Source organism: Cydia amplana, chromosome 14 (assembly GCF_948474715.1).
Source record: "Cydia amplana chromosome 14, ilCydAmpl1.1, whole genome shotgun sequence".
Taxonomy (NCBI): domain Eukaryota; kingdom Metazoa; phylum Arthropoda; class Insecta; order Lepidoptera; family Tortricidae; genus Cydia; species Cydia amplana.
The window spans coordinates 17441536-17462824 of NC_086082.1; the positions used below are offsets into that span (position 1 = coordinate 17441536).

The following is a 21289-nucleotide window of genomic DNA, read 5'->3' on the forward strand; positions in this document are numbered from 1 at the left end:
GTTACACATACAAGTTCACAAAGCATAAGAACAGATGATCTATATGTATATGATCTATGTTTACAAAAATAAGTAAAGAGAAGAAAAAAGAAAAAACCTTTTGCGAGTAATACACATTCAATAATGCACCGAGCCCTGACCTGCGCCAGAATTATTGTCACCCATGAAGTATCTAGTTAATTTATTTTTTATTACTGGTATGCTATCACTATATATGTCAATATCACAATTTATAAGAACTTTATTTAAACTCATGCCTGCCCTGCATATGAAACTGTTTTTTCTATATCTAGTAGCAGCTTGGTAATTACTAATTGTATGCATACATGGTCATTTTTGGACCGTTAGCCATATTGTGCGAGATGATTAGGTAGGTCATACTGAACAACTTTTTCTATGGGACCAACCCCAAAATCCAAAAAAAAATTGGCCTTCCCATAGAAAACGTCGACATCCACTCGACCAAAATGTATGAAACGGCCAAAAAAAATTTTGTGATTTCGGAGTTGGTCCCATAGAAAAATTTTTTCAATATGGTCTACCTAATCACCTCGCACAATATGGCTAACGGTCCAACAATTACCCTGTATAAAATCTAAATAAATTATTTTTTATACAGTCGACGATCAATGTGTCCATGGCTTGGCCACAGATGGTAGAGATAGATATGTACTTAAAGCTACGAAACATTTTCAAAACTATCTATTTCTTACCTTAAAAGTGTTATTGTATTTGGCGTTTACAACATCATAGCTTAAATCTAGCCACTAATCTTAGAACTGTATTGATAAAACTGCACTACCTAAGTGTAAAAGAGCAAATATTTATAGAGGATACAAAAAATATGTTTACGAAGTAATTTTAGGGCCGATTTTAATTTAATTGTAGAATTTATTTTTCATCAATTTCGATCAATTTTGGCTGATAGATAGTTAATTCCTTATTCTGTACAATGTTAGCGAAATTTCACCGTATGTCCAAAAAATCTTTCACTGAGTTACGAAAAATCCAGTCTTTTCATAAGTCAACGAATTTTTTTTTTTTGTGACAAATTGTGATTTCTTATTTATTCCACCCAGAATAAAAAGCTCCTCAAACGAGCCAAATTTTGTCGAAACTCAACGTAAAATAATTGAGAAAAAAATAATAATCTGCTCTTAATATACAGACTTTGTCGGCGACGCACAGAACGGCAAAGCCAGGAAAAATGCGATTATAATAAACTAGTATGAGAAGAACGGCTTCACTCGCCATTGTTCAGGCTTCACTCGCTATGGTTCAGGCTTCACTCGCTATGGTTCAGTCTTCACTCCGTACGCATAAGCGTACTGGTACCTGCAGTACCGCTGGTAGCGGCGGTACTGACGCTGCTGCGCTCAGGAGGGGTCGGGCTTCGACTCGGCCTCGCTGCTGGACGACGAGGCCGCGCGGGCCCACAGGCTGGCGTAGTTCTGCTGCTCGGCCAACAGCGCCTACGAAGGAAAATTAAGTTATTTTAAGGTCTTAAAGCTATACCAAAGTAATCTGACAGAGAGTTAACAGAAGTCGCAATAAATTATCTCTCGAAAATTAGAAGCGACTGTGCCTAGCAGGGGAACGTATAAGCTAAACTTGAACGTTGACATGTCACATTTGGTCGACTCATACAAATCCTTGAAATTAAACCTGTGCAATGGTGGATAGAATGTATTACTTGGCTGAAGAATCCGGGACTTGATTTTGCGTTAAGGTAAAACGTAAGTTATAATGACATTTCATGATTCTCGGAAAGATTTCAGCCAAGTAACTTAAACCACACCGGTTGAATAAATGAAAGTCAATTGTTTTATTAAGTACTATTTTTGTCGTTGTTTGTGCAATATAATGTTTTATATTTTTACCTCCTCAGCGGCCAATACTGCGTCAAACAACACCCGTTTTATCTTGATCTGAGCAGGATACGGAAACCACTTGATGGATCACATGCTGTCGGTGGTGAAGACTAACCTCCTCAGCAGCCAGCACTGCATCAAACAGCACCCGTTTTATCTTGATTTGCGCAGGATACGGAAACCGCTTGGTGGACTGGCACATGCTGTTGAAGAAGATGTCGATGGGATCCGGTGCTGGTTGCGCGGGCGACGCTCGCCGTCTCCAAGATCCAGAGCGCCGCTTGCCTGACGCCTGGGGAATTAAACTAGTCAGTAATGTAATAAAAAACTGTGTCGCTTAAACAAATTTTTATCAAACAGAAACTTCTGCGAGCTGTGACTTAGATGAATCTAATCTATGGCATGTCAGTACATATGTATTGTATGCCCAACAAAATCGGGTGGTGTGCAAAAATATATTAACGTCAATTCCTTTTTTGATCAAATTGGTCAATTGATCATCCCGTCTGGTCTGGCCTTCACTGTCGATTTAAGTTTTAAATCAAACTCTGGCTGATAATCACAGATTATCATATTGGATGTTTAAATTAGAACATGTTTTATCAGACTGCTATTTAAGAAACTATTAAACAAGGAAGCCATATTGCTGCGTATTTGACCGCATAGCTTCCTTAGTGTCTAACACAAACAACAAAATCGTATCATAACAGTTAAATTATATTCTGGCACCATTAGACTATTAGGTTTAAAGTTTATGATATCCGGAGCGCTAGAAGTAGGCACAAACTATGAGGTAGTGGGTAATAGAGAATCGTTGGCTTCTATCCAACATTTTAGTGTGCAAAATTAAAGTAAGTATTCAAATGTAATCGAGTAAAAGTTGAGTACATAAAAATCGTTTCATGCGTTTTAGAATTTATGTATTGATCTATGAGTTGATCTGATCGAGTTTCAATTCGGAGGTCGTGGATTCAAATCCTGGTTCGTACTTATGGGTTATTCGGGACTTATGTACGGAATATCATTTGATATTCACCAGTAGTTTTTCGTTAAAGGAAAATATCATGAGGAACCTAACACATCAGTAAAAAAAATCGAGGGGTATTTACAGTTCTTTACCCGTATTGGATTAGTGTGAGGACAATAGGCCAAGCTCTCTCGCGGATGTCAGGAGGCCTGTGCCCAGCAGTGGGACGTATATAGGCTAAATGACTGGTGACACCAAACCATGCTCACCTTACACAAATAATCCAGCTTCCTGTCGATAACCGTCAGCTGCGACTTCCTCTTCGGCTCCTCGTCGTCTGTCTCCGACTCCTCACTGGAGCCCGTCTGCCCGTTCTGCTCCTCCTGCTCCTCATGGTCCTCGTGCCCGTTCTGCGCCGGTGGGGGAGGCTCCTCGGGCTTCTTTCTCGCTGACATGTGTGGCTGGAGGAAGGTCATGTGCTGCATGTACTTCCAGGGGTAGTTCTTGCGCGCCGAGGGCTCGCGGGACATCATTTCGGATTGCCGTTTGAGCGCATCTCGGTAAGAGTCGCGAAGTTTTTTCCATTTTAGTTTTACTTCTTTTACTGTGGACAAACGTGTCTTTTACTATTCTTGCTGTTGCGAACGCAACCTTTAATATTTGTATAAAATCTCAATACCTATATTCCTAACGCAGTAGCTAAACGCGGCCGTCGGGCTCGGCTAGTATTCGGAAGCTTTTTCTTAAGCACCAATAGGAGCGCTCCACATACTTTGTATCGCGGCCAATTAGAGGCACCTAAATTAAAACCACCTTTTGTACTGATCAAATATTGCAAATCACTCTCTCATCAGCCTTCATACAATAACTACTTACACCACTTCTACATTTAACCGTTTTGGCAAGAACCCTTGTAAACCAGTACTTTGGAAAATTATATCAGTTCACTAAGAATTAAAGCTTTTTATTTGACTCGTCGAGCTCCTGACCTGCACGGCGGCTACACTTGCTAATAAAGGATTACTCGCGCTAGAACGATCCGGGTCCGAGCCGAGGCGCACGACACTTCGTTTTCTAAAGTAAACATCACTTGATCACCCGTCATGGAAAAGAAGAGTGTCGGAGTGCTAATATTCCCTCGAAACACTCAAGATTCCACTTCTTGAACCACTCACTAGGCTCGTGGTTCTATTGTGGAATCAATCGCCTTCTCGTGTATCAAGGCACGAGGAATAAACTTTTCTACCGAATGAAACTCAATTTTTTTCACCGTATACCAACGCAAGAAAAAAAACTACCTAACTATAAAAGATTACAAAAGCCAAATATTTATGATTCCTAATCATCATTTAACCATTTTAATCCTACCAGCCAACATGAGGAAACAACTCAAAATGTCTACTACAATATAACGCTACCCGCTAACGCTGCCAATACCCTATCTAGATCTAGGTATACAACTAATACATAATTCCACCCTTGGACGAAAGAGACCAACCTAACCCACAAGTCGAACAGCTTTGCAAATTGCTAACAATCGGTTCGAGTTGATTGAAATCGAAATACATTCATCAAGTTAATTAAACCACTGCTAGATTGCTGATCAATAAACAAGAGCCGAAGGTATACAAATGCATGCAAATAAACAATCAAGTAGGTACACTCAAATAATTTAATTTCAGTTCCATTTCGTAACTTGTCAGAGTGGCGATCAATATGAAGTCCCTAGCACTTCATACCAGGGATGTTGCGAATATCCGCATCCGCATCCGCAACCGCGGAACTTCCGCATTATTTTCAACATCCGCATCCGCATCCGCATGCGCATAAAATCGATGCGGATTTAATGCGGATGCGGATGTGGAACAGTTCGGTACAGGAACGTATTAGCATCGGCGTAAGTGCTAGACTGCTAGGTAATTTAGTCATTAGCCAAAAAAACTATTAGAAATTAGCAGTCAAGCGTGAGTGGGACTTAATGTACGGAACCCTTGGAACGCGAGTCCGACTCGCACTTGGCCGGTTTTTTTAAATAAAAATTACTAAAATGTAATATTTGACGTTTTTTATGTACCTATCTTGACATCCGCATCCGCGGATGTGAGCCTTTAAAAAGCCGCATCCGCATCCGCGGATGTCAAAAAATCGGCATCCGCAACATCCGATGCTTCATACTATTGTCACTTGTCACTATAATATATTATAACAAAGGTACGAAATGGTACCTACCGAAATTGAATTTCTTGACTGTACATTCTATTACAAATCACGCTCTGTCGTAGTATTAATTTAATTCCATTTATTATTTTACAACTTCACGAGATAATAATATAAACGTAACAAAACAAAAAACCCAATTGTCAAATAATTTTATCAAAGTTGTTTACATACAATGTTAGCCCTTAATCCTGGTAGGTATTCTTATTATGTCTAATCTAGCGCGTTTCCAAACGATCTATGAATAACTAATCATTAGTTTGTCATCTTAACTAAATCGTATCAATAAACAAGAAAGTAGGTACCTATCTAAAATTTTAATAGTGGATCCAAATATTGGGGCATTTACCTTACCCAAACAGTTAAAAAGTACAAACTAATATTTACCTATCCAAAATACAATATTCTCAGTGTTATAATATTATTCCTTTCTACTTCAACCCGTTGTATTGTAACCGGCAGGGTTCTATAAATAAGCGTCCCAGAGTGACCCAAGCAGGGGTCGAACCCGGGCCCTCGCGGCGCGGCGCGGCGAGCAGGTACCCTACCCTACCCGGCACGACAGCAGCCTAATAACAATAGATACAGCTATACTCAACGCTAAAATAAACTCGAAAGTTTGCAGATATTTTAATCTTCTACCCCTTTTTCAATCAAAAATATTATAATAAGATCAATAAGCGTTCAAAGTTCAAACTACGAGCTACGAAACTACAAAATCGAATCAACGAAATTACCTAAAGTAAACTTTAGACGTTTGTAATAAAGTTCATAATACCATGCAAAAGCGTAACACATACGACGCTTCAAGGTAAACACGATAAAAAGAAATTAATTTAAAGTAACAATAAATATGTTTTCCTTATTACATAATAGCATGACCTTGAACTCATGGCCAACGACCGACATACAATGAATCATTAACGCTACTAAGACGCCATTTTGAAAAACGCCAATGCATTACACTAACCAAACATGAACCTTAACCCCTTGCAATAAGGTTCACGCTCAGTGTTGCTACATTACGTTGATGCTACAGCGCGTTCGGGTGTTTTCGCGCGGGTTCGGCTTTGACTTACCTGATGATAGACTAGTTTCTTTCATGACCTCGGTCCAGGCAGCGTCCTTGAGCTCTTGGTCGCGATATTCTATGGCCGTGGTGTTCCACAGGCAGGGGTAGTTGCGCACGGCGGCGATGAGATGCTCCATGCTGGCTCGAGCGGCGACTGACGCGCGGCGCGGCCCGCGGGCCGGCCGGGCCCGCCAGCGCCCGCCACCGCCGCCGCCGCCGCCAGCCCGGCCCCGCCGCGCGGCACCATAAATGCGCATTATTTATGTGGGGTTTTATTAATAAGTAGGTAGGTACTTGAAACTCTTGAAAGTGTTTGCGTTTTTAAATAAGTAGTTTAATAACGCTGACAATAACAATAATCTGTCTAACCTATCTAAATATGCGTGTATAAAAAGAAGAAATAGTACCTAAGTACATATAGAAAAAATATATAGGTATACCTACATCCCGTACATCAATTAGCGCAAAGCACTTGGCTTAGTAATGCGCTCTTCATATCGATATTTCCATTCATTAGATAAGATAAAGTTATATAGATTGTGCAGAGAAAATCCCTCTGCCGATGTATGTAAGTACATACTGTAAGTACCTACAATCAAGGTTAAACATATCAATATAATACTCTGTATTACACAACATCATATTATAAACGATACAGTTTTAGAAAAAAAAACAATAGATTAAACAGAGGCAGACAGCAGGTGGTCTTATTGCTAAATGTAAATACCGTACCGATTTCGCCAGACAACCTGTGGTTAGCGGAAGTAGCGGAACCAGATAATTATAATCCAAAGTTTACTAATTAGGTAGGTACCTGGTCTAATACCACAGAATAACTAATAGTACTACCGCTAATACTCTGAGAAAATATTTAAAGAGAAGTATTAAATAAATAAAATAAAATATCATTTAAACTCTTAAGAGTGCGATTTCATCCGTTCATCACTTAAGTAAGAAAGGAAGGAACCTTATAAATTAAACATAACATTGTACCGGCGCTATTTATGTAAATGTAGCCGCTATATAAGTACCTAATGTACCTATTATATATCGTGATTATCACGGCACGATTGGCACGAACCTATATACATAATCTGATTTCAACACGATACCTACATATGTACCTACTTAAAGTGTCATTCAATAGAACTTGCTAACTATGTAAACAAAAGTTACTAGTAATTTGACAGTCAGTGTTAATTTTAGTATGGCGGTTTGTTTACATAGTTAGCAAGTTCTATTCAATGACACTTTAGGTATGTATAACATGCAGTGTCGCCATCAGATGGACGTAGGTAGGTATATCGGAGCGCCCAATGTGTTCACAAATATCTGAACAAGGTCTCTATTACCTATCAAGATCAGGCGCTTTACATGTTTAGATATTTTTGAACACCTTGATGGCCGCTCGGTTATATCTGATGCCAACTGTAGGTAATACCTATACAAATTACTACGATGGCAAGTGGCTTACATCACGACATCCAATCATCTAGTCTATTGCTATAGGTACTTAAGTATACACACTACACGGGAAGCATATTAGATTAAAAGAGTTACACGGAGGACCCAGCCGCCGCTATACATGTATAAGTACAGTCACCTGCAATAATATCTGCTCTTATGACTCTACAAATAGAATCGTGTCAGATAAGTATTTTTGCGGCCTTCGTTGTGTAACATATTATTGCAGGAGTGTACAATCGAAAGGCATAGCAATCCAATCATATAACTACTTATACATATAGTTCTAGTAAACTACGTCCACATTGCTTTGTGATTGACCGCTACGACCCAGCAAGCGTCACCGCGTCCAAAAGGGTCACCCGAACGACGGCCAAAATGTCACCGCAGCCAAAAAGGGCCTGCACGCAATTTATGGCTCTCCTACACGATGGGCCAACGCCGGCCACTCCAAGGGACGCAGCCATGCGGTAGAATGAGATAGCAATATCACTTGCTCCCTCTAACGCATAAATGCGTCCCTTGGAGTGGCCGGCGCTGGCCCATCGTGTAGAGGAGCCATTAGAAAACCTCGCGTAATGGCCCCATTCATTGTCCGGTAATTACGGACTCCGGAGGTATCGTATTTGGATCTTTTTAGCGCACAGAATTATTTAACGAGAAAATAAACGCACGGGAATTACAATTAACAGAGATAGGTATTCACAAAATATTGATATCCAACGCAGCCTGTGTTCCCACCAAACACGTGCGGCGACGATAGCGGGTGAACGACCCCCTGCATGTTGGCTACTTAGTCTAAAGCGAATTTTATTATTGGTAAGTACGGAATGAAATTTTCAACCTGCACTGCACTGGATTGACGAATACACACGGTGGCTAAAAAATAATTGCATTCCCGTTGCCAGGGAGGTTTTGGGATTAAACTGAGCAACTTTTAATATGGGACCAACCCAGAAACGCCGAAAAAAATTACGCTCCCATATAATTTGGACCAGCCGAAAATGTAGTAAACAGCTAAATTTATTTTTCGCAATTTCGGGGTTGGTTCCATAGTAAAAGTTGCTCAGTATAATCCCATATATTGACCTCCCTTGGCAACGGGAATTGAGTTATTTTTTAGTCACCCTGTATACAAGTGAATTTAGTTTGTTGTTTTAAGTTTTTTAAGATTAGTTTGACTCGTCATTATAATTAATTTATTAGTCTAGCTAGTTACTTATTTATGTGATCTCACGCGCGAGATACTGTTGCAATTCGTGCTAGCCTAATAAAGAACCGCAAAATTACAAAAGTCTCCCACAAAATCCCGCCTTCACAACCCCTTTGTGACTTCAAACACCGCTGCACGATCATATTCCGCAATTTATTAATATGTTTTTCAACAACTTTTTCCATTACATTCTTCTTTGTGCCGAAAACATCCAAACCTCCCGGAAGTTTAATTTCCGCGCGAGGAGGGTTCCGCGGAAGAAATAAATAAGGGTTGTGGCCCTGCTGGGTTCCAGGGTCCTTTCCCGAGGACTTTCCAAAGCGCAAAATCAGTAAAAGATAACTCTGCATATAATTTTCAGTTCAGTGATAGTGTGTGGAAGTGTGAAAATATTATTATGACGTATTGATCCACGTGATGACGTTGAACAAAAACGCAAATACCTAAAAATCAACTATATTACGAAATTCTACTCTAGAATTACTCGAAAATTGCTTGTAAAACCTCGATTGTAAAGTAGCAAATTGTACATGGATTCCCTCCGTAATACGAGTAGGCACCAAACACCCTATCAATCAATGTTTAATTTGATTGTTTGTATTTTATATCGAATCCCACCCTCCCAGGGCCCTGATGCTATTCATACTAAAGTGGGGGCTTACCGCGAACATCGAAATTTCGTTATTTATCTCTCTTATACACTATGCAAGAGCGATAGAGAGGCAGATAAAGATTCGATTTACGATATTCATTTATCCGTATTCAGAGGTCAAATTTAATATAAACGCCTGCCACATGATTGGCACGACAGTATCTCGCGGCGATATAGAATTATAGACTACCCGTCTTTTTCTAAGTATGTTAATAAAAGAGGGACGGCTCGCCGCGAGATACTCTGTCGCCCCAATCATGTGCTAGCCCGGCTAGAGCCCGAGAGTAGGTATCTGCAAACAGCATCACTGATATTTGCTGAGCATGGTTGAGAACTCGTCGTGTACCCTTACCCCACAATTACGAGAACTTGCGAATAAATTATTAGGTGCCCGCGGAGTTTGCTGTACAGATGTGAATTGGATAATGGTTTCTCCGAAAATAGTCCGCAAATACATTACGCTACCGGTTACAGGTTTCGTAAATACCTACAGAATTATTTGTGGCAACCTTTCCTCTTTCCAAACCTGAAAAACACCGTGCTTTATCAACGGCGATAAACGATAAACGATAAACTACATCAAAAGGCGGAAGCGGCAGAAAATCAGATAATCCGGTTTCTAATGGGTTCCTTCGTGAAATATGCGAACACGGAGGGACACCTGCGACCCTCGGTCGTTACGGGAATGTCCGGTCATGGGGGACATTATGTCCCGGACATTCGTTTAATAATCAATCTGTAGGCATTGGTAGGCACATTAATAAAAGGCAATCAAGTCAGCTGAATAGAATAGAATTAGAAATATTTATTTGCCAGAATACGTTACAATTAGGTCTTACTCGTAATACAGTTTTGAATCTACTTTTATGTAGGAAAGATAAAGAAACATATTATATTATGACACTTTGTTCAAGCTACCAAATTTATTTGTTCTGTGGTTAAAACCGTCCGATAGAACATAAAATAATTAGAGTATGTTCGGAAAGAGAAGAGCCGTGGAATGTATTGGGCCCCAATACATGTCATGACTCTTCTCTTTCCGCACTTCTCTTTATTACCAAATTGGTGTTGCAAGACTTGCAACTTGCCGACCTTTTGTACGGACTCGACGGTAGAGACCATTATTGTCTTGGGCTAGGTCGTGTCGTTTTATTTAAGGATAATCGCTGCCCTCGTTACCTTTACAAAGTTTACAATAATGGCGCCGATATCATACTTAAGTAGGTAAGTTTGTATTTACGTTGGCGTCGTTTGCCGATTTAGTATTTATAAGTACTTACTTGGTTTGTTAGTGTAGTGGTAGTGTTTAGCGTGCAGTAGCGGTAAAAAACTTGCGTTTGTTAGCGCTACTGCACGCTAACAAACGCAAGTTTTTAAATACATAATTATGTCAAATACATAATTATTTCAATCTGATTATGGCTAAAAAAAGCCGATGGCAGATGAAAGTAAAAAAAATTAATAGGTATGTAATTATGTCAACAGAAGTGGCTGAGCAGACGAGGACTACGAGGAGTCCTAAATGATCTACATATCCTCCTAAGGCCCAAGGTCCTACCCATAGTACTTATTAACTTTCTTATTCAGACCCAGCTCCTACAACAATTGTGTAGTCATAGCGTACCACGCCACGGTCCTACCAGTAGGACTTAATAGAAAACCCATTTAAAATTTTGCGCTTATCGAAATTGGCGTGTACGAACTTCTAAAGGACTGTTTTGTTTTGTCTGTGAGCCCTTTACCAAGTTCGTAAAAAAATCAAAGTGCTGTACAAGGTGCTGTATAAGTACCTACAATAACATTAAAAAAAGTATTTTAAGTACTTGGGTCTGAATGAGTATAAAACAATAGTACTACTGGTAGGACTACGGGCCGTACTGACTACATACCTACTCAATTTTTCGTTGGGCCTTAGGAGGATATATTATACTGTTATTACCTGTGAGATCGCTCTGAATCGGAATTCGGATACTTAAACTGCAGACAGTACTTATACAGGGTAGCCCATTTAGATCGGTCAGTATGGGAAAGTCTGAAACTATAAGACATACGAAAATCTGTTCTTAGGTTATGTTATGGTTATGTCATCGATTTTAATAACAAGAAAAACTGCATTCATAAATTAATAATTTAAAGAATATGAAAACAATCCATTTTAGACACCATGTTTCATAGTAAAATTTACTACCTACTTAAGACCTACACAATCGATATCTAAATAAAAATAGTTTTAGTTTTATTTTTCAAACGTCTGAGTACTTACAGGCTTTTTTTTAAAGTATGAATGCAGTTTTTCATGTTATTAAAATCGATGACATGGTTCCTAAGAACAGATCTTCGTGTGTCTTATAGTTTCAGACTTTCCCATACTGACCGATCTAAATGGGTTACTCTGTATAGTAGGATGTTGCTTATTTCGTCGAAATTGAAATTTTCTATGTCTCACCCCCTTAAATTGTTCTCTTTCACTAAAAAACAAATGTGGATTTATTTCAGAATTTTTAATTTCGTTTTAGGGGTCGGTACCGAATTTAGAAAATTTAATTGGATCCTTCATATGAACATAAAAACATGTGTTTTTTTTTTAATTTTTCGTTTTTTTTTTACTGAGACAGTGAGTCAAAGTATATGGAAGCTATTTATATGTCATTCAATACTAGGTATAGTTAATATATATTTTTAAATCATTTTTATTCCTATTTTAGGAGTGCGCACTGCTGAATCAATATTTAGAACGCCTAAAACACGCATAATAAGCTTTAAAAAATAGTGGTATTATTTTATGTTAAACTGCACAAATACATCCTGACCCGTTGTCTCATAAAAAAAAACGAGAAAAAAAAACTAAAAAAATAATAATCTTGTATGGAGTGTCCAAATTTAAAAAATTTGGTAGCAACCCCTAAAACGTAATTGAAAATTCTGAAAAAAAAATCTACATTTGTTTTTTAGTCAAATAGAATAAATTAAGCGGGTGAGACATAGAAAATTTTATCTTCGACGAAATAAGCAACACCCTACTGTATAGCTACCTACCTAGGTACCTATATAAGTACTACCTATTAAAAAGGGTTACGTACAGGATTTCTCATGTTTTAGGTTAGGTACTTAAATTAAGTAAACGAGACTTTAATCGCGTACAAAGCGTATAAGTAAGTAAGTAAAGTTGTCGTAACGTCACTATCTAAATATTATCTAGTTATAGCAACCAATAAAAGTAATAAAACCATTGATTATTTCTGAAGCTTCAAGGGTATAAAGTACTACATAGACAGCTAAGTAGGTACATACTACATCGCCGTATAAACTAATATAATACCTACACAAAAAATCCCCAAAAGCGGCAAAAACCTACATCGCTACGCTACATCCATAATTTCACTTTCACGCAGCGTCGGCAAACCTTGCGCGCCGCACATTGCTATCAAATATGAACAGGCGCTGTTTGTCAGTAATTCATGGGATGTTCATGGAGGCCGGAATGGGGTCCTGGGACCAGGATCATGGGAATAACTGCGTAGATACACGCGCTACGAGATACCTAGCTGGCTTATTCATAATGTTCTTAGCTTCTTACGTTTGTGTTTATTTACAAATGTAAGTACCTACCGTTATTAATTCTAGATTCAAAGCAATTGATAGTCAAGGTTCTTCCTTTATAATTTGCTACAGTAAGAAGCATAGGAATTTACCTACTACTAGGTAGTCTAGGTACAGTCTACAAAATCAGTGCTTCGTGAGTGCTCGGAGTCTTCGGACAGTTCGGACGTAGTAATAAAACTAATAATAAGTACGGCCTTACACTTTATTATCAGAGCGAACGAGCCCATTCCTAGGTACTATCGTATCGTCCCAATCTTCTGGCCGTGTCATGCTGAGACAGCAACTCGTTTCGGCCGCTCTACGACGACCCCTATAACCTCTATCGTCCTTGGATTTATTCAATGTCAGATGGTGCAATAAAACCATTGTCTGGAGTAAGTATTGGAAGAAGTATAGGAATCACACGAATATAATTAGGGCTTGCAAATATTCGAAACTTTCAGATATTCGAATATTCGACTTTTTCTGACGACGTATTCGAATATTCGAATAATTATTCGAATATTAAAAAAAATAAGAAAAGGAACGAGAAATCGGTTTATTATCGTTTAATTCAAAAGCTTTTTTCACATATTGCTAAAACTAAGGATATTTGGCAGAAATCCACTTAATTGACTAGATTTTATCATCCTACTATTTATAAGATGCCCACATTTATAAAAACAAGTAAAACGCCAAAATTAGACGTATTTAATATTTCTAGATAAAACTTATTATAAATGCGTCGTTGCGTGAAATAATATAACTTTAACCATCCAAACACCTAGGTATGTAAGATATTTTTTTAGTAGGTAATTATTTTCCGATTTAAATTAACTTGTAATCACTCAGAGGCCTGTAAAAAGGCCTTTAATTTCATTGTATTTTGAATCTTTATTGACTTTATTTGTTTTGGCAAGTTATTATTCCTAATGGTCAGCTAATTATATCATATTGGAATATTTAAGGGAAAAAGTTAGTTGAGTACTGGGTGGATTATTCGTCAGCTAAAGGAGCATGGTTAGATTACCAAGTTGGGCAGGTTTAGTATGATTAAATTTGAGAATTGCGATAAGTGGCAAGGTTTAGACTTCAAAAATTCGCTTAACGTACGCTTGTACTGAATAAACAGAATGACCCTTTAACTTAAAACTTACGCACCGTAAAAATAACATACTTTTTGATTTCGTTTTCTTTTAAATTGAGTTAGGTTTCACTGTATTCACGAAGTCTATCGAGAGAAATACAGTAAAAATATTATTTCCTTCGTATTTGGGTACCTACCGTTCCTCATTCACTGTAAATACCCGTAAAACACACAGAAACTGTAACTACAGCGGATGACATAGATTTTTTTATAGTAATAAAAAATATTCGAATATTCGAAACCTGAGCGGCCGAATATTCGAATATCAAAACAGGTCGAATATTCGACAAATTCGAATATTCGAATATTCGAATTGCAAGCCCTAAATATAATACATATTAACCATATATTAACCGAAAGATCTTTTAGTTCGGGTTCTTAGCAGTTAGCACTTGGGTACATTGGGTACCCAATTAAATGGGTAGGTAAGTACCTATAGCGTGCAAATTGTGCAATGTTGAACTACGATTCCCGGAAAGAACCGTGTCGTTTGGCAAAAGGCGGATATTCCTAAATCTCCTAATGGAACCCATGCTTTCGTTCTTTCGTTCGTAATCACTGGGCCCTTAAGTTCACTCATTCGGCAACATTCAGAAATGAGCGAACCACTGAACACAAGGACACGCGCGGGGGAGGGGAGGGGGCGATCGATCGCGCCAGCTGGGTGTGTGTCCCCCGCGGCGCGGACACCCCCGCTGGACCGGCGTAAAGGGGTTTGACTTGATATTTCTTACAAAACTACTTTAAACCTTAAGAAAACATATAAAGACTTATGAAAATAGAATAATCTGTCGGATTCGTGCGATTTTTTGTCGTTTTATATCGCATTTACACGATTTTCACGAACAAAGACTGCACCTAACCCTGTCTGTATCACCAAACGCTAGAACGCGACGCATGATATGCACCTCTCAAGTGCGAGCGAGACAAGGTTACCGGCGTTGCGCAATCGACCAGCTGATTTTGACTGTTGCCAAGCGGGCATGTTGTAAGGGATTATAAACAAAAGCGAGCTTTGAATATGCATGGTGTGATATTTGAAATTTTGAACGCCCCTCGTTGCACCGGCCGCCTTTTAACCCAAAACGACGTAAGTAGGTAAGTATTTTGAAAGTTATTACGCCCTTTTAGTAGTGAAGCGTTGAAGAGGACGCTTAGAAACAAAGGACGCATTCTGGCCATGAACCTAGGTCCATGATTCTGGCTGAATGTTTGAAGAGCTCTCTCGCAACTTTTTTACGACATTTTTAAGTTCCGTCGGCGAACATGATAAGTCGCCGTCAGTTTACTGTTACCTAGGCATTTTTAGCATTTTACCCTTGCGAAAAATCGTCTTTATGAAGACGCTAAAATCCCTAAAATGGAAAAATGCATGAACATGACCTGATGAGATGGTCTTTAAAATACTTATACTTACTAGAGCTAGACCATTACTCGTAAGAAGTTCTTACTAAGAACTATTATACTTATAATCTGTGCCATTACTAGACTAAGTGATAATAAAGTACTAGTTCAAATAAGTCAGCAGCAGAAAAACCTAAGTCAGGTGTTCTAAACTTCTAAATGATCCGGAAGTTTAGTTTTAATGTAAGAGAATAATTATGATACCTAATTTTGAACTTTGAATACTTTTCGCTAATTTTGCTGCTACCTACCTACCTGTATTTTTTATCATCCGTCTACACTTCAAAAACAGATGGAGACTGTACGTTCAAATATGTTAGTTATTTTACCGTTGACTGCACCTAGGTACCTACCGAGTCTACTAGGTACCGACGTACCGACCAGAGTTGGGCAAAAATTAACTTGAATAAGAATAAGAATAAAAACAGAAATTTTATTCTTATTCAAATCAATTTGAATTAAAATAATTCTTGCACTAGTTATTTTAGAATAAAATTAAGGTGAATAAATCATGTGACTTTTATTTTAAATGCGGAATAAAAAACAGAATAATTATTCTAGAAGTGGGACTATTCTAAATAAGGTTTTATTCAATTAAAATGTTATTTAGAATTAAGTTAATTTTTGTAGTACAATCGGTTATATTTTGTAAGTTGATTTTCACCCTTCTATTTAAAAGTCGGATTGATTTGATATTTGTTACTTTAGTTTAGGTACAGTACCCATTAAAGAATTCCGCTATGCACTGTCTATCTAGTTCTATCATCGGATCAGGGTGCTTAGCCAACATGCCAAACGTTAACGCTCCTCCGTAGAGTTGCGTAGTCTCTCTCTATCACTCTTATATATTAGTGCGATAGAGACAGAGATAGCGTTTCGTTGTCGTAGCGCAAACGATTGGCATGTTGGCTACGCACCCAAGGTGCCTAGCCAAGATGACCATTTTTGTTTTTAAGTTAATAACCAAATCATTAGGTACAATGTAGCTGTTCTGGGAGCCTAGCCAACATGCCAATCGTTTGCGCTACTACAACGAAACGGTATCTGTCTCTCTATCGCACTAATATGTAAGAGTGATAGAGACAGAAAGCGCTTTGTCGTCGGAGCGCAAACGCTTGACATATTGGCTAAGCCCCCTGAACAGCTAAATTGTAGCCAAAGATTTGGTTATTAAATTCAAAACAAAAATTGACATCTTGGGTAGGGTTGCGTAGCCAATATGCCAATCGTTTGCGCTACGAAACGAAACGCTATCTCTGTCTCTCTATTGCACTAATACGTAAGAGTGATAGAGACAGAAAGCGCTTCGTTGTCGGAGCGCAAGCGATTGGCATCTTGGCTAGGCCCCTAGAACAGCAAAATTTACCTAATGATTTGGTTATTAAATTAAAAAACAAAAATTGGCATCTTGGCTAGGCACCTTGGGTACGTAGCCAACATGCCAATCGTTTGGGCTACTACAACGAAATGCTATCTCTCTGTCACTCTATCGCACTAATATGTAAGGGTGATTGAGACAGAAAGCGTTCGTTGTTGGAGCGCAAGCGATTGGCATGTTGGCTAGGCCCCCAGAACAGTTAAATTTACCTAATGATTTAGCTATTAAATTAAAAACAAAAATTGGCATATTGGCTAGGCACCTTGAGTGCATAGCCAACATGCCAATGGTTTGCGCTACGACAACGAAACGCTACCTCTGTCTCTCTATCGCACTAATATGTAAGAGTGATAGAGACAGAAAGCGCTTCGTTGTCGGAGCGCAAGCGATTGGCATCTTGGCTAGGCCCCTAGACCAGCTAAATTGAACCTAATGATTTGGTTATTAAATTAGAACTAATACAGTTACTGAAACTATGCGACAGCCAGTTATTCCATAAAATAGGTACCTATAAATTAGACTAGAGACCAACTACTATATTACATCTACCTAACTATACGTAATTAGTACCTATATGTTACCCAGACTTCATTTTTATTCGTGGAATATTATTTCGAATAAAAATCATGATTATATTTATTTGATTAAAAATAAGTTATTCTCATTCAATTTTTATCATACGAATTATTCCCGATCAAAATTATTTGAATATTTTTGACGGGAATAAAATCGAGATGATTTTATTCCGACGAATTCTTATTCAAATAATGATTCTATTCTTGAATGCCCAACACTGGTACCGACCCATATAGGAAGGCGAGGATGGTTCCCTGGCGGGCGTTGCATCCATGCAAATGTGCACTATCCGCATCCGCCCGGCCCGGACTCGCTGCAACTGCCAACCGCATCCGCAAACGGACAAGCACCGATCATGTGCAAGTGCAATGTTTATCGCCAGGTACTGTAATCGGTGCCACGGTGTCTATTTTTAGGGTTCCGTACCCGAAGGGTAAAAAAAGGGAACCCTATTACTAAGGCTTCGCTGTCCGTCCGTCCGTCCGTCTGTCACCAGGCTGTATCTCATGAACCGCGATAGCTAGACAGTTGAAATTTTCACAAATGATGTATCTCTGTTGCCGCTATAACAACAAATACTAAAAATAAAATAAAATAAATATTTAAGGGGGGCTCCCATACAACAAACACGATTTTTTTGCTCTATTTTTTGTTGATGATGCGGAACCCTCCGTGCGCGAGTCCGACTCGCACTTGGCCGGTTTTTATTATACTTAAATAAATTATTAAGAATTTATATTTGACGGATGCATGAGCGATGGCGGGTGGGCGTAGTACCTCGATGTATTACTTCACAGCTAAAATAGTATGTTTCAAAAGAATCCTTCAGGTATAAGCCTTCAGGAACGTGGCGAATTAGGCACGAGGTTGGCTAATCTCTAGCTCGGTCCGATCAATTCTGCCCGCGGAGCGTAACTGCTCTCGCCTCCAAGTCAAGTTGGCAAACCTGCCCGACCAGTCTACCAACCAAAACAACAAAAATGCCACACCTCGTACCTACCTTCACCCAAGTTAAACTACTTGACGTTCCAAAGCCTTCTACCTGTCATCTAAGTTCAACAATACGCCAAAAGATGGCGGTACTCAGTAGCGTAGCGTAGTGGGGGCGGGGGGGGGGGGGGGGGGCGGCCCGCCCCAAGCGGCACTTTTAGGGGGCGGCATAATATCAGAATAAATACCAATAATATCGTATAAATATTTGAACTATTTCAGTCGCACTTATTATATTGAAATACGTAAGCTAGGGGGCGGCAAAATTTTCATCCGCCCCGAGCGGCCGAGACCCACGCTACGCCACTGCGGTACTCTCTACGCAACTATTATTCCGTTACAACCAAGTATCACGTAGCCAAACATTGAACTGTAACGCCGCCGCAATACGTCCTTCTGGATTCACGCCGCGACATATTATTATAGTGGTATTCTGTATTATTTCTTATTAGTTGGCTTTCGGCCTTCGCAATTTTTTTTTTTGGATTTTATGGCCTGATTCCTTCGCAATTAAGATACTTGGCCTACTTGGGGAAGCTGCAGAAAGCGTGAACCTTTCTTACGCTCCGCTCTAATTATGTACTTACCTATTCCACCTGTCCACAATTTTTTTGTACAATGTGTATTTGCGTCTAACATTTTGCTTAGTGAGAGAGTGAGACGCAATGCACATTGGACCAAGGAATTGGATAGGTGGAATACAAACATTATGTTTTATACAATAAAAAAAAAAGAATTCATAGGAATAAAAACTTTTGAGTTCCGCGCCATCTCTGGTCATCACTATAAACTACTGCCATTGCTCAAAACCTCCTGTCCTGTCATGTGATTAAATGAACATACCTAATCCCTAGATGGCGCTCAAGAGAACCAGTCATATTTATAATGATTATATGATTTAATAAATATTACAAAGAATAATATCAAAAATATACTTCTCTACGTAATTGTAAATGAGAATGATATAAATAATCCATAATTGATATAATTTTATGGATTTTATAAAATCGATTCAGTTGTCAAACAAACAGCCTGTCAATGGTTTGCGAAATGTCAAAGTTGACAAAACAAACTCAGCATTAAATCCAATTAAATCGAACCGTCGATTTTGTGCTTTTGTGAATTTTTGCGAACTGTAAATTACATTTTAAGCAAAAATCAGTTAAAAGTAATAAATAACTAAGTGGAATATTGTGGTGATGAAGTGATATAGTGTAATTGAAGTGTTTGAAGTGAGCTGGCGCGCTGGACGGGCCGGAGCGTGAGGGGCCCGCGGAGGCGGAACAGGACCCCTGGAGACACATGCGTGCCATGGACGTCGACAGGCAAATGTAAGCAGCATTTTATAGCATTATCCGATTTGATAGTTTGCATACAATATCCTAGTCTTCATGGTGGCCTGCCATTAGATCACAGTGCTACTATGTAACTACCTACCTTCTAACTTCTAAACAGCTATTGCTGGCTACCTACCTGCTTATACTCCTGTTTACTCAATTTTATGCATACCGTTATTGTTGAGGTTTCTTATAATAAAATGCTGTTGGGTATAGCTAAACTATCCTATTTATTACAAAATAAGGAAGGATTTATAACAATATTCTGTAGTTGGTTTCTTAATTTTTAGTTTCAAGGTGAACCTAGTTTCAAGATATGCAGACTAAATATATACTTCTGACTTCTGACTGATAAAATGACTAATATAACTTAATTAGGTATAATATAATCTTAAACATAACTTCTGATTTAATCTTATTTGCATTTCTTTTGAGATCAATTTTTTAAGCGCTATTATATACAGCACAAGTAGCACAACTGAGGTTTGAACCCACAATTAATGGCCGCTACACACATACAAAAGATTGAGAGATTATTATTGTGTCCAGATAATTTTGAACACCATACCTAGAAGGAAAAATTTTGTAGATCTGTCTAGTCTGGTCTACTCTACAGGTTGCATTTCTCAACAGATTCCTGTAAAATTTTGTGAGCTGGTTTGATAACCTGGGCCATGTTGAATAACAAACTACAACTAATATTACAAGCGGAACTCCTTTTTTAATTAGTGAAATTAGAAAAGGAGTTCCGCTTGTAATATTAGTTGTAGTTTGTTATGCAACATGGCCCTGGTTTGGTTTTAGAAAATCTTGCCAAATGGCACAGCTATAGATAGGTACATTTATTTTGTTTTAAGATATGCAAAGACAACTGGCGAGGTTCTTAACTTATTGTTGAGTAGCTACCAGTGGCGGAGCGTCCATAAAAGCTGTTTCCCACTGGCTTGCCTCTTTTTGGACGTTTGAGCAGAGTTGTAAAGGAAATATGTAAGCCAAATTAGCCCCGGCTTGCCTATGGATATGTTTGACGCGCCGCCACTGGTAGCTACATAGTTGATGACAGTCTTTGAAACACAGTTCTTTCCTTATGGTTACAGGGCAGCAGAGGAGAGCAGCGCGGTGGAAGGAGACGGGGACAGGGGCCGCTACAGGTAAACCATGTTGTCAACAAACAAACAAACAGCTTTATTCTGTAGCTAAGTTTCTTCCGCATTTTTAATTACAAAGTGTGGAAATGTCAAATTTCTATGAAAACACGATGTTTTGACACCTCCTCACTTTGTTCTGATCAAACAGGTGCAAAGTTAGCTTTTTACAGACTGCAATTTGCGATGTAAATTGTTTTTAATTTTTTCAATGAAATCGGTTTGTTCTCTAATTATTGTGCATCTAGTTTAGTTCTTAGCCGGATTGAAATAT

At 38.7% G+C, this 21289-nt stretch overlaps 2 protein-coding genes and 1 long non-coding RNA gene across 4 annotated transcripts in view; 1 reads left to right on the forward strand and 2 right to left on the reverse strand.

Annotated features, from left to right (window-relative positions):
* The window catches only part of LOC134654266 (uncharacterized), a 290346-nt gene that overhangs the window by 156073 nt on the left and 112984 nt on the right, over window positions 1-21289 (reverse strand). The gene's annotated exons all lie outside the window — the stretch shown is intronic.
* LOC134653870 (uncharacterized) lies at window positions 1288-6318 on the reverse strand. Its single transcript, XM_063509233.1, has 4 exons — window positions 6135-6318; window positions 3108-3442; window positions 1987-2163; window positions 1288-1472 (listed from the first exon to the last, which is right to left on the reverse strand). The coding sequence occupies exons 1-4, from the start codon at window positions 6262-6264 to the stop codon at window positions 1377-1379; spliced, it is 738 nt and encodes a 245-aa protein (XP_063365303.1). The 5' UTR covers window positions 6265-6318; the 3' UTR covers window positions 1288-1376.
* Window positions 19628-21289, forward strand: part of LOC134653871 (ring canal kelch homolog) — a 36023-nt gene continuing 34361 nt past the window's right edge. The window contains exons 1-2 of the mRNA XM_063509234.1: window positions 19628-19864; window positions 20968-21021. Coding sequence (XP_063365304.1) covers window positions 19836-19864; window positions 20968-21021 — 83 coding nt within the window. The 5' untranslated portion in view covers window positions 19628-19835. The remainder of the gene's footprint in view (window positions 19865-20967; window positions 21022-21289) is intronic.